We start from the raw sequence: 13,738 nt of genomic DNA, 5'->3' as shown, positions 1-13,738 counted from the left end.
GTCTATTCTTGTTCTTAGAAATAAAGGCTGTTCCACAAAATTGTTTGGGTGACCCCAAACTTTTGAACGGTAGTGTATATATATATATATATATACACATAGATAGATAGATAGATATGCCAGCCCGCAGACACATGTTTTTCTCTAAATAATTGCCCAGGCCTGGGCTAAACAGATTTCTGACGGGGCTAGCTCCGTCACTAAATGTGGACACACCAAAACACCATTGAAACATAAAACTGTTGACCAAACAAATATAGGTGTTTTTAGCTACGCAGTTATTGGGGCAATATAAAAACATTTCCCATCTGTCAACTGTTGCATGCATTATTTCCAATAAACCACTGCTTTGCATCCTTACAGACTTTATTTATTTAGCAGGTTTTGGAGATGCAACATTATACAGTAGCAGCGACAAAGCATAGTCTTTAGGCATAGAGTCAAGCATGGATTCAGATCATCCACACCCTTCACATGGTCAGCTCCTGAAAAAAGAGGAGAGTAAAATGTCCATTTTGAATATCCAGTAAACAGTGTGAGGTTCTACTGCCATCTAGTGGAGAGAAACTTCAAACAAAGAGCTCTTACTGAGTAAAAATGACACTTGCCATTGTCTTCTATTCTATCACTTTCACTAAATCCTCCATCGCTTGTCTATCACTCCATCATTTGTTGACCATCTGCCCTATAGTATACCATTCTCTCCATCCTTACCATGATGGCGTTCACAATGTCGTTCTTGTTGTGTTTCAGCGCACGCACGGCCTTGGCTCGAGACACATTAGCCTGAGCCATCACCAGCTCGATGTCCCTCTGCTCCAGACCCCCGTCGTCCACCTGAAAAAAGATCGAAAAAGGTTTAGGGGCAATGTCACAAGTGAAGATCAGTGAGTGGTGCATGCAATAATAGACCTCCTCCTCCTCTTCTTCACTCTCCTCCTTGATGCTGAGGCTGGGTGGGACGGGGGGCGCCAGGGGAGTAGAGGTCACAGGCACCTTGAATTTCTCTGCAGCGGCTTTGTGAGCCTGTTGAGAAAGATCCTCGATCTGGGAGGAAGAGAGCGGAGAGGAATCAGACACGATGCAGTGAAAGAAAAGGAAACAAAGGTACTTACCTTAGCCTCCCCAAAAACAATATAAATGTCCGACGCGGGGCTTTTAAATACATCGGGTCGGCTGATGACAAAGAGGATACTCTTGGACTTCCTAATGGTGATCCTAGTCACACCATGGACAGGCTTTAAACCAAGTTTAGACATGGCCTACGCACACACAGAGCAACAGCTAGAGTATAATGCCTGCATTATGATCATCAAAATGAAGAACACATTGTTTTTTTAAGTGTCTTATCTGACCTTACGGGCCTTCTTCTCACTGCGGCTCTGTTTCGGTCTGTTCGGGCCTTCGTCTGCAGAGGAGAGGAGCTGCAGGAGAGGTGCAGGTGTTACATTGAAGATTATTTGAGGAAACCTGACACGTAAAGTCCTTGACCTAATTAGCTGAAAATATAAGTAGGCTAGGTTATATTCTGAGGCCCAACACCGCCATACCTCTACATTGACTTCCCACATACAGTCGTGGTCAAACGTTTACATACACTTGCAAAGAACATCATGTCATGGCTGTCTTGAGTTTCCAATCATTTCTACAACTCTTATTTTTTTAGTGATAGAGTGATTGGAGCACATACTTGTTGGTCACAAAAAACATTCATGAAGTTTGGTTCTTTAATGAATTTATTATGGGTCTACTGAAAATGTGACCAAATCTGCTGGGTCAAAAGTATACATACAGCAATGTTAATATTTGGTTACATGTCCCTTGGCAAGTTTCACTGCAATAAGGTGCTTTTGGTAGCCATCCACAACTTCTGGCAAGCTTCTGGTTGAATTTGTGAGCACTTCTCTTGACAAAATTGGTGCAGTTCAGCTAAATTTGTTGGTTGCCAAGGAACATGTGACCAAATATTAACATTGCTGTATGTATACATTTGACCCAGCAGATTTGGTCACATTTTCAGTAGACCCATAATAAATTCATAAAAGAACCGAACTTCATGAATGTTTTTTGTGACAAACAAGTATGTGCTCCAATCACTCTATCAGAAAAAAATAAGAGTTGTAGAAATTATTGGAAACTCAAGACAGCCATGACATTATGTTCTTTACAAGTGTACGTCTAGTTGTTTTAGCACAATTGTTTGTCTTCATACAAGTACTGTAAATAAAAGTAATACTAAACAGGTATGTTATTATATATATAATTAAAAAAATGTACCTCTTGAGCACTGCTAATAGTGACTGCTCTTTCTAATGCTTTGTCAATGTGTATAATGGATATAATTCTACTGTTTAATAGTCAAGGGTTGCACCTGAGATTGAAGAGGTGTCACTGGCTCTGCCTCTTCTAGCTCAGGCACTGACCCTTCACTCTCCGACTCATTACAGGAGGCCACAATGGAACCTAGACAAGCACACACACACATACAATAGTGTAGTAGAATACTGCTACAAACATAATGGGAATGAAAAGGATATAACCTAAATAGTGGTTCTCAAACTTTTTTCACCAAGTGCCACCTCAGAAAACACTTGGCTCTCCAAGTACCACCACAATGACCAATATAAGGATACAGTAGCATAGTAGGCCTACATTTTCATTAAAAATAAGGCAGAGGTTTTAATAAACATTTATATTTAATATGTTTGGATAATGTAACATTACGCGCAGTTTGAATAGTATCACTTTGAATAATCAATTAAGTGATTGTTAACATACCACAGTTTGAAAATCCCTGACCTAATGCAATCCAATAAAATGGAAACAAATCTTACAGCTGTTTTTGAAGTCTTCAGAGATTGGATGTTTGTGGTTGATTGAACAGCCAGACTGTTTGTCGGTCAGCTGATAAGAAGAGAAAGGTTGGGTTTCCTTTTGATCAGATGGACCGGTTTTCTGCAAAGATCCACTTCTGTTTCCGGTTTTCTCTTTGAGAATTGACCCTTTACCAGGGAGTCTACAATCCTCCTCGCTCTTGTCTGATCCCCCCTGTGCTAAAGTGACATCTTAAAAAAAGCACATTTATTGATCATCCTTCTAGTGAAGAACACTGAATCAGTTATTGTGCTAGATGTTTAATTCTTACCTTTGGCTGTGTCCTTTGTACAGCCTTGCTGGTTTTCTTTGTGAGACTGTGGGGAGGACTGGTTACGGCAAGGAGGGATGGAAGAAGACTCCTGTGTTGGTTCGGACAAACTACTTGGCATCTCAGAAGACGAAGATGGTAAAGGTTTGCTCAGCGTAGGATGAATGACGGTGGCCTCTACGTGGTTTGTAAGAAACTGCTGGTTGGTGGGAGAGGTTGTGTGGGACGAGGATAGCGAAAGCAAGTGCTGGACTGAAAGTGCCGGCTGTGATTCTTGTACAGGTGTGATAAGTTCATGTTTTGTCTCTGTTGATGCTCCGTAGAAAGGTGAGGAAGAGGAAACGGGAGATGTTGGGGAAGAAAATGAAGTGATGGCCTGTGATAGTATGATCTGATCATCCTGTATGTTATTGTCATTAATGTCTACTCTGATTCCTCTTTGACCATTAGACACTGGTCTGTTATCAAGCCCTTCTTGTATGTTATTAAGTACTTCTGGTCTGTTGTCCAGCTCTCTTTGTTCCTTATGTGATTCTTTGTCGAGTTCTCCCATGACATTAAGGTTCTCTCTGACACGCTTGTTTGAGTTGCGGCTCCAATCTTTAGGGCGTGTGACGTTAGGGGGGAGACACTTTTTTTCTTGAATCTGTGAAACACCTTTGTCAGTCTTTTGTTCTAATGATGACACTTTGTTGGCCTTTTTGCTTGTCTTTGTTTTGGAAATATCCTCAATCGCCACTGCTGAAGTTAGTTTTGAAACAGGAGGTTTCTTGTCATCATCAAGAATTTCAGGGCTGGAATCCGAATGAATGCCTGCCTTCATGGCCTTGTGTTGTTTCCTTCTTCGCCCTTTCTTAGTAGCATCAGTTTTCTCTGTGCAAATTGTATCCTTAGCAGCATCATGTGCAAACCCGTCTAAAAGAGTTGGTGTGGGTGACGGTTTTTCTTCTTTTTTTTTATTCTTTGCACATCTCTTTTTCATTTTCTTTGTATTATTTTCTTCATCCATTCCTGAGTTAGAACTCTCACACGGCTGTCCTTTATAGGCACCTGTATTCTTTGGCTCGTCAACAACTCTGTCAATCATAGTACCGGCATCGCTTTTTCTTTCGCCTCGAGTTTGAGACTCCACCGCAATCTCAGATTCTAACTGCAAACACATTTTTGCATCTTTGACGGGTGCAGATGCATTAGATTTACATCTAGGAATAAAGAAACCAAACGAGCCATGTAGTAAAGAAGGTACTATATTACTCGCTGCAGTGATTGTCGGACACTTGGGACTTGTTTGGCATCTTGACATTGGTGGGCTGTTGAGATGTTCATTTGTTGCACATTGGTTCTCACTAGTGTTATTTAACAACACGCTACACTGACCTTCATTTGTGGATGAAATGTCTGGTGATTTTTGTTCTTCACTGACAGAAACTCGCATTGGCATCTCTTCAAGCGGAATGTTAGAAACTGATTTTCTGACTTTGACACACTCAAACTGAGGCTTCACTTCCTCTGATAACGCATTCAGTCCTCCACATATTGCTACTTCCAGTGAATCAAAAGTAGCATCATTATTATTATTTGTATCCATCCATGTTACATGCATCTGTGTGTTATCCCCACCGTTGTCCTGATTACTGACATCATCTTCAGGGAATCTCCGCTCGCCGCCACCTGCCTCCGAGATCTCCTCGATTGACTTCCAACAGACTAAATTAGACTCAGAAGTTCCCTCTCTTATTACTTCTGCATCTTCTGCCTCATGCATCTTTCCATCCTTGTTGTCTTTTTCCGCCTGAACACAACCATAAGGATATTGTTGGTATGCTTCACTGGTCATGTTAGGAATCACTGAGGTCTGTGTACTTTGGCCTTGTGTGTCACACATGAGTACACTCTCTGTTTCTAATTCATACTTCTTCCCCAGTGACAAGGAAAGAGACTCCCCTGCTCCCCATACTCCAAATTCAGACAAAGATCCTAAATGTAATTCAGTCATCTCCGCTACAGGACAAATTTCCCTTCTTGTATCTGTTTCTGAGTTTTCCCTTTTGGGTGAGATAGCCAAAGGAAAGTGAGGTGAACCAGCCACTACGAGCACCCTCTCATCTGTACTTAAGTTCTCCTGGCCAGAGTCACCAGGGCAATGTTCAGGAGTCGAGACTAGATTGTCAGCAAGTCCAAAAATAACCTCTGGAGATGCAGAGATCGGGATATTGCTGGGATTTGGACTTGGGTCTTTAGGATAGGGGACAGGAAGCACGCCTTTGTTCAAATCATTGGTGGCAGTACCCAAATCAGAGAAACCCGGGTCAGCGGCTCTACACTCAATGCTTCTAATTTCTACTGAGGTGTTGTCATTCTTCTTTTTATTCTGGTCTTCTTCGTCAGGTGTATCATGTCTATTGGAGGACCACTGGGATGATATGAGTCTACTCACTCCTGCAGTTCCACGACTTCCTGTTTGATAACGATGATGCTTAATGAGCAATTTATACGAATCTCTGTCTGGTTCACAAGTGGGATCTTCTTTTGCACGTTTGTTTTGCTCTTTGCCACCATCTTCATCTTTTAGTTCCTGTACTGTACAGCTAGGAGTTTTTCCAACAGGAGGTAAGGAGTAGACTTGAGTAGCGGGGTCAGGGTAGGAAAGGACACAGGAGCTATGTTTAGGTTCTTGACAAGAACTGTAATGTTTTACCCTTTCAGTTGCATCCCTAGTTTTGTTACCAGATGGCTTAGGATCACAAGAAGCTGTAAATGTGCAAATAGCAAATTGTTTTAAGCCTTCATCAATTTGTACAGATTTTGTTTTATCCAATGGACTGGCACAACCTTGTGTTTCTGGGGTTTTGGGTTCCTGGGCAGCAGTGTCTGTAGAAAGACACGTGATTTCAGAGTTATCCACTGTCTCATCTGCGCTCAGTTGTGTGTGCAAACATTCTCTTTTATCCATTCTAGTGACATTTCCTTGTTGTGATTCTGACCTTTCTGTGGATTCAAGTGAATCCAAAGGTGAGCATTCTGGTGCCTGTGCATGCCTCTCAGTGCTGTATAGGCGTTCATCTTCCTCCCCATTATAGGAGGCAGAATCTAATGAGTCATCAGTATCAACTTGGAAACAGAAGTAGTCATCCAACCCCTCATTTATAGACGTGTCTGAGAGTGTATGAAGCAAGGATCCTGAGCTGTCCTCATCTGTAGCACCCTCCACTGATTTCCTGATGCACTGGCCATCTTCATCGTCATCTTCCCCCTCTTCTTCAACCACTTTTACTTCCACCTTGGCTTCCACACCAGACTCCAGACTGTTGTCTTTGTTGTCACCAGCGTCCCCAGTGTCCACAGTTTCATTACCATTGATGTCATCATCATCATCATAGTCATTGTCATCCTCTTCGTCATCATCTTCAATGTCTGCTTCCTCCTCTCCTGCTGCATATGCGTCAATGTTCTTGCCTTCGTTTCTATCCGTCACTATTTCATTTTCAGCCTCTGTGGGGAAAAGGGTTATTTCAAAGGAATCAGCTTTAAAAACAAGGCTTGTGTGAGGAGGAAATGGGATGAGAGAGACAGGTATCATCCTTTCTTCTTCTGGTATATCTTCAGCACTTGCTGTCTGAGAGAACATGAAAGAGCCAGGACCAAATCTACCAAAGGATCCAGAACAAAAAGAATCCATGTGGACAACAGGTGAGTCAGGACTATTGTTGGATGAAGCCATGTTGTCTGTATCAGGAGTCACAGCTGTGAAGGTTTTCTCTTGCTGATCAGTCGTTTGTCCATAATGTTCCCCCGATACACATGGGTCCAGTTGCAGATTCAGGCCTGTATGAGTAATTCTTGAATATTCCTCATTTGCTGTCCTGGCCTCCTCTAGTGGACAGAGAGAGCTCTCAGACTCACCGCCATCCTCCTGTGAGTCACTAGTGGGGCTACTACTGCTCCTTGGCAGAGGTGTATGTTCAGTCACCCAACAAGGACGATGGCTTTCTCTGCAAATAATGGTCTCATCATCTTTTTGAGTCTCTTCCTCCTCAAGTATCGCTGTACCAGTTATTCCAAGCCGTGGATTAATCACATCCTGAGAACGTTGCACATACAAGTCGCCTGGTCTTTCCTCATCCCGCTCTGGAGCTGTTCGCACCTTGTCCTCCCCTACTTCATCTCCAATCTCGGACAAGGATTCCACAAAGCAAGCCCGAGCCTCCTGTGCATCTTCTGTGGTCAGCAGGTTGGGAGAAGTGGAGGGGGAGGTGGAAGATGCATAAGAGGATGTCCAACTTCCTCCTTCTGCTGTCATGTAAGAGCCAGAGGGGGAGGTCATAGGGGAGCAGAGGTCATCGCTGTCTGAGGGTAAGCCAGGTGAGGGTGAGCAAGCAGGAGAGCCTGGATATGAACGATGTTTAAGGTGCGAGGAAAATGATGCCGCCTTAATTGGTGTGGAGGGAGCAGTATAATACAAGTCAGGGTCAAGGGATGACGGCATACCCACTCGGAGTGGGTCAACAGAATAAGTTGGCTCAGAAAATGATAGAGCCACTGGGCAGATCTGCTCGTGGACAGACAGGGAAGGCACTTCAACGATCGAGAGACTTTGACCCTCTTCCTTATCTGTGAAATTGTTGTCAACACAAGTGGAGGAAGCGGGTGCAGTGGGGCTGTGAACAGGGGGAATTGGTGGGGTTAGGGATGTTTCAGGTTCTGTTTGCTCATCTCCTTGTTTGTCCAGGTTTGGGGGATTTCCCACTTCCTTACTGATTTCTGGCTTGTTTACTTTTGTCTGAGGCTCTGCAAAGCTTGGCATAACTGATGATGAGATACCCTGAACACATTGTCCTGCAAAGCGCATCCCTTTCAGGATCTCTGATGGTTTTAAAAGTGTCTCTTGGCCCATCACCACCCTTGTATCAATGGTCTGCACCTCTGGGTAGTCACTCTCCACCTCAGAACCAGTCAGTACCTGGCAACAATACACACATATTACACACATTTCAATGTCATGCAACTGCTGAAGGGATAAAAGAATATCTTAACACTGACTTTGATTCTCTCCATCTTAACGGGGACAAGGCGGCCACAAGGTCCATGACCGCCTAACTTTCCGGACAACCTCGGTAGGTTGTGCCGATAGTCAGACCCTTCAGGTTGAGGTCTTGGAGTACCAGAAGAGTTAGGTGTTGCGTGAAATAGCCTTGGCCCAAATGGAGATGTGTATGTTGGGAGCAGCTTCTGTGGAGTGCTGGGAGAAGGGCTTGAACTTGTGTCACAAGGAGAAGAGCCACTGTCACTGGGTGTGGAGTCCGTGGACTGACGTCTGCTTTTTCCTGGAAACCACACCCCCATCCCACAAAAAGATGTTAGATAGATAGATAGATAGTACTTTATTGATTCATTCAGGAGATGAGGTGAACAAATGTATTTTTCTTCTTCCACATAATCTTACAATGAAACACATATCAAATGAATTCAGCCTTGCAGAGAACAGATATGATTGTTAAAATGTAACTGGTAACGTGACAAATCCATTTCTGGCAAACCTAATGAACAAAGTATGGATGTAGGAACTTTTTGTCTTTACTTCACTAACAGTGTGTCACCATAGACAACTCGATGGCTAAACAACAGTTATTTCATGCCTTGATGCTAAAGTATCGTCTTTCAAACTTGTCAGGAAAATGGCACTAGCGATGACGAAACTAAACACAATGTAACAATAGAGCAGCTAGTTTATTCACTGCGTGTATGTTAAAATAAAATCTGCTACGTAAAATGGACAACGTTGGAAAAATACGGCCAGTAGATGTCAGACGATGGTGTATCACATAGAAGGAACAGAGCCTTCATTTTAACTAGGCCACTGTCACCATGACCTCAATCTGCATGCCGATTGGCCATTTTGACACACAAGTCGCACAGGCCTGTGCCAGCCACCGACAGAAACACACACAGTTGCACTTCCCGGCTCTCATTGTCACCCTGCTTCCATCAGAAATTCCCTGCATGATGACCACCCCAAGTGCAGTAGCGTCAAAAATCATGACAGCCTTATGAAGCAATGCATGACTACATGTCAAGTAGTTTAATGTAGCATAATGCTTCCGCATCTCCACTGCAGTCTCTTGAATAGACTTGCGCTTCTCCTCCCTCTCTCCGACTTGGCAGTCTACTTTGCGGGAGGGAGGGGGGGGGGGGGTAGTTGAAATATCTAACTCATGACTATTAGCTTTAGGTGTAATTCTGCTTTAGACTGCAACCCAAGCATTCACACTGATTCTAATTAAACACTGAGTGAATGCAGACAATTAAACATTCAAATTGATATTACCAATAACTTGTGTAATGTGGATCTTTTTTGCAAAACAGGAACAGTACAATGCACGTTCCCCACTCTGCTACCAGTACCACCCACGCTGGTTTAAAGGGGAGCTGCACTTTTTGTGGAATTGTGCCTATTGTTCACAAACATTATGAAAGACATGACAACAAATAGATTTTTTTTTATTGCATTCTAAATATTAAATAAACACAAATAAAAGTCATCTTACAGCGGAGCCAATGGGAGCTCTTCTATTTTGCTCATAAAATCCAATAAACAATCATTCAAGAAGCGCCAACAATACTCAATTTACATTTCGTGACTAGAATATGAGCCAAGTATTAGTGATATTGTTATTATAAGTGCAAACGCAGATTAACTATTTATAGCGGCGCCGTGATCACTACCGTGTGTCCCTATGTTTACATCATCGAGTTGTCTGCTGTTTACTCACTTCCTTGCTCCCTGGAAGTTTATTATAGATCATAAATCATGCATCTAACCTGGACAGAAGAAGTCTGAGTAGGTATTCCGACAACTTGGTACACTTTCACAGACATTTAGGACCCGAAAATAGCCGGAACAACACGAAAATACACTTGGTTCCCACGGGCCCCCCACCCCGTTTCTTCGTGAGGATTATGAGACATTCTTCACTGAAATGGTACATACGAACATCCTAGAAGTCGGCATCCTAATGACAGCAGACCTTGTACAGTTAGTGATGTTTTATTATGTTTGTTGGCTCTCATAAAGTCTGCAGTGAGTAATAATCAGTGATGAAGAAAAAAAAAGAAGCAATGGTCGTGGTGCGTTTTTAAAATGAATGTGCCGCCGCTTATGCTTAAAATGATCAAAATACGTAAATATTAAATGTTACTATAAATGTGCCCGTTAATACTACATATATATTTACATCATGTATATAAAACCTTAATGGAGGTGTTTGGATATTTTTTCAAGGGCTTTATAGGTGGAATTGCGTGACTTCCATAGGCTTCATTGTAAGCGGAGTTCTGATCACATTTATTTACTATTTAAAATGCTTTTAAAAAAAAATGCATCCATTCGCTGTCATGTCTTTCATAATGATTGTAAACAATAGGCAACATTTAAAAAAAAAAAAGTGCTGTTCCCCTTTAAATATAGCTTCAAAAAGATGTGGATAATGGGTTTCCCAATGTAATGCGCTATGAGTCTCTAGAGAAGAAGCGCTATATAAATATACTTCACACTTTAAAACTCTGTATCTTGACATGGCTATGATACAGTACAGCACAAAAGTCATTTTATCCATATAGTAAGATCTTCATGCCACTCCAATGTTCTCTGCTAAAGGATTATATTTACAGTATACTTGTGTTGGAATGTTTGTTTGGCACTTCACTGCAGGATGACAAACACAGAGTACAGACATAACTATTCTGACTGTAAGGCGAGACAGATCCATTGTTCAATTCTTCATTGGCCCCTGTGTTCATTCTTAACCAAGTTTAGTGTAAATCTGTTTAGTGTTTTTCACGTGATGGAACGTTCTGTGTGTGTGCCAGTGCTGTATTTATGAGGTCATGTTCTGGGGGGTCTTTGACAGATTATTATGACATTATAGCGCCATTCAAAGAAGATACACACAAAAAAATGCTGGGTTGTTTTGATAACCCAATTTATGAGTTGCGAGTGTTGGGTTACATTTTGGAGTTATTTTTATGAATAGCAATCCATTTTTTGGGTTATATGGGTATTATTTTAACTCAATTGCTGGGTCTTTAAAATGATTAACCATTTTTGGGTTGTTTTTCAACGAGTAACGCATTTTTGGGTAAAAGGCTTTTTTTTTAATTAAAATGTAACTTTTTCCTTGAAGGGAATTTTATCATGGATTAATCTCATTAACATTATTTACAATCACCCAACATTGAGTTAGCATAACTCAACTTTTGGGTTAAATAATTCGACCCAATAGTTTGGTTGGGAATAACCCAACATGGAGTTATCATAACTCAACTTTTTGGTTAAATAATTCAACGCAAAAGGGTAGAAAAAAATTAACCCAAAATGTTGAGTTAAAATAACTCAAATAAGGGGTTTGTCCTTTTCTGAACCAGCAGTTGGGTTCAAATTGGGTTATTTTTTAACATTTTTAACATTTAACCCAACATTTTTTAGTGTGTACACACTAAAAAATTAGAGATGTCCAATAATGGCTTTTTTGCCGATATCCGATATTCCGATATTGTCCAACTCTTAATTACCGATTCCGATATCAACCGATACCGATATATACAGTCGTGGAATTAACACATTATTATGCCTAATTTTGTTGTGATGCCCCGCTGGATGCATTAAACAATGTAACAAGGTTTTCCAAAATAAATCAACTTAAGTTATGGAAAAAAATGCCAATATGGCACTGCCATATTTATTATTGAAGTCACAAAGTGCATTATTTTTGTTGGGAGGCGGGGTTGAGGTGGGGGAGGGTAGCGGGGGTGTATATTGTAGGGTACCGGAAGAGTTAGTGCTGCAAGGGGTTCTGGGTATTTGTTCTGTTGTGTTTATGTTGTGTTACGGTGCGGATGTTCTCCCGAAATGTGTTTGTCATTCTTGTTTGGTGTGGGTTCACAGTGTGGCGCATATTTGTAACAGTGTTAAAGTTGTTTAGACAGTCACCCTCAGTGTGACTTGTATGGCTGTTGATCAAGTATGCATTGCATTCACTTGTGTGTGTGTGAAAAGCCGTAGATATCATGTGACTGGGCCGGCACGCAAAGGCAGTGCCTTTATGGTTTATTGGCACTCTGTACTTCTCCTTACGTCCGTGTACACAGCGGCGTTTTAAAAAGTCATGAATCTTACTTTTTGAAACTGATACGAATAATTTTGAAACCGATACCGATAATTTCCGATATTACATTTTAAAGCATTTATCGGCCGATAACATCGGCAGTCCGATATTATCGGACATCACTATAAAAAATGTTGGGTTCAGAAAAGGACAAACTCCTTATGGGTTTTTTTAACTCAACATTTTGGGTTAATTTTTTCAACCCAACTTTTGCCTGGGTTATTCTCAACCAAACTATTGGGTTGAATTATTTAACCCAAAAGTTGAGTTATGCTAACTCAATATTGGGTAATTGTAAATAATGTTCATAATAAAATTCCCTTCAAGAAAAACATAACTTTTTTATTTTTAAAAAAAAAGCCTTTTACCCAAATCTGCGTTACTTGTTGAAAAACAACCCAAAAATGGTTCATAGATTTGAAAACCCAGAAACTGAGTTAAAATAACACCTTTATAACCCAAAAATGGGTTACTATTCAATAAAAATAACTTTAAAATGTAACACTAGCAACTCATAAATTGGGTTATCAAAATAACCCAGTCATTTTTTAATGTGTAACATTTCCAATCACCATATGTACATGTATCCCACAAATGTCCTCCAATCGTGTCTTATTAGCTGGCAGCTTCTAGTTATTGATCTGTACTTTTAGGCCCAAACGACATTGTAGTCAGAGAGGAGTAGCCCGCGTTTCAACACTTCCCTCGAGCTCCTGTCCTTCATGGATTTAACATCAGGATCGGCTTTAACGGCCAAGTATGCTTGGAGGACGAAGACGTGTAGACCGTGCTCTCTGATCAAGGCAAGGAACTAAAAAAGTAACAAGGTTTTTGCAAGGTTGCAGCGTGTATGTGCCGGGCCCTGCTACTGCTGTGTCATGATCTGGAGGGGGTGGGGGCGGAGCCACATTACGCTCCTCTGACAGCTCACAAAAACTGCATGAGAGATGAGGATGAGGATGCATGCGCATGAGAACATGGTGCCGCTGTAGCAGAGGGCCCAGGGCAGGGTGGGGGGTGGAATGGCGGAGTGAGGACGCGATAAGACGATGACGTGCCTTGCAAGTCCCATTTTTTGCAAGTCACAGGCTGAGAGGAGTTAAGAGCAGGGGGGGGGAGGATGCTTTAGGGAGTTGCTTACACAGTGGGGGAGAGGGGGGTAGGGATGGCAGTTTAGGAGTATGTCATACAACTGCATTTGAGGGTATACATCACCACCTTAAGTCGTATTTCTAACCCTAACAATGTTACACACACACAACCCACAAAGCTCCTACCTGGTCCAGGGAGCCCCGGCTCCTCCTCGGCCTGCCCTGGATGCTTGTTGGCGGGGACAGATCTGTGAGCGCTCTCCCCCGGCATGCTTCTCTGCTGGCTGACTCTGACGCAACAATAAAAGCCAGAACAGACAAGGTAGGGAGAGAGACAGAGA

General features: G+C 41.9%; 1 protein-coding gene across 1 annotated transcript; it reads right to left on the bottom strand.

Moving 5' to 3' along the window:
- Positions 1-348: 348 nt before the first annotated feature.
- Positions 349-13,738, bottom strand: nacad (NAC alpha domain containing). Its single transcript, XM_062062925.1, has 10 exons — positions 13,584-13,738; positions 8,186-8,469; positions 3,146-8,105; positions 2,835-3,065; positions 2,372-2,463; positions 1,356-1,424; positions 1,116-1,262; positions 913-1,047; positions 715-837; positions 349-485 (listed from the first exon to the last, which is right to left on the bottom strand). The coding sequence occupies exons 1-10, from the start codon at positions 13,666-13,668 to the stop codon at positions 471-473; spliced, it is 6,141 nt and encodes a 2,046-aa protein (XP_061918909.1). The 5' UTR covers positions 13,669-13,738; the 3' UTR covers positions 349-470.

This window comes from Entelurus aequoreus, linkage group LG11 (genome assembly GCF_033978785.1).
Source record: "Entelurus aequoreus isolate RoL-2023_Sb linkage group LG11, RoL_Eaeq_v1.1, whole genome shotgun sequence".
NCBI lineage: Eukaryota > Metazoa > Chordata > Actinopteri > Syngnathiformes > Syngnathidae > Entelurus > Entelurus aequoreus.
The sequence above is the reverse complement of the archived record's forward strand: the minus strand, read 5'-3'. Positions and strand labels throughout refer to the sequence as shown.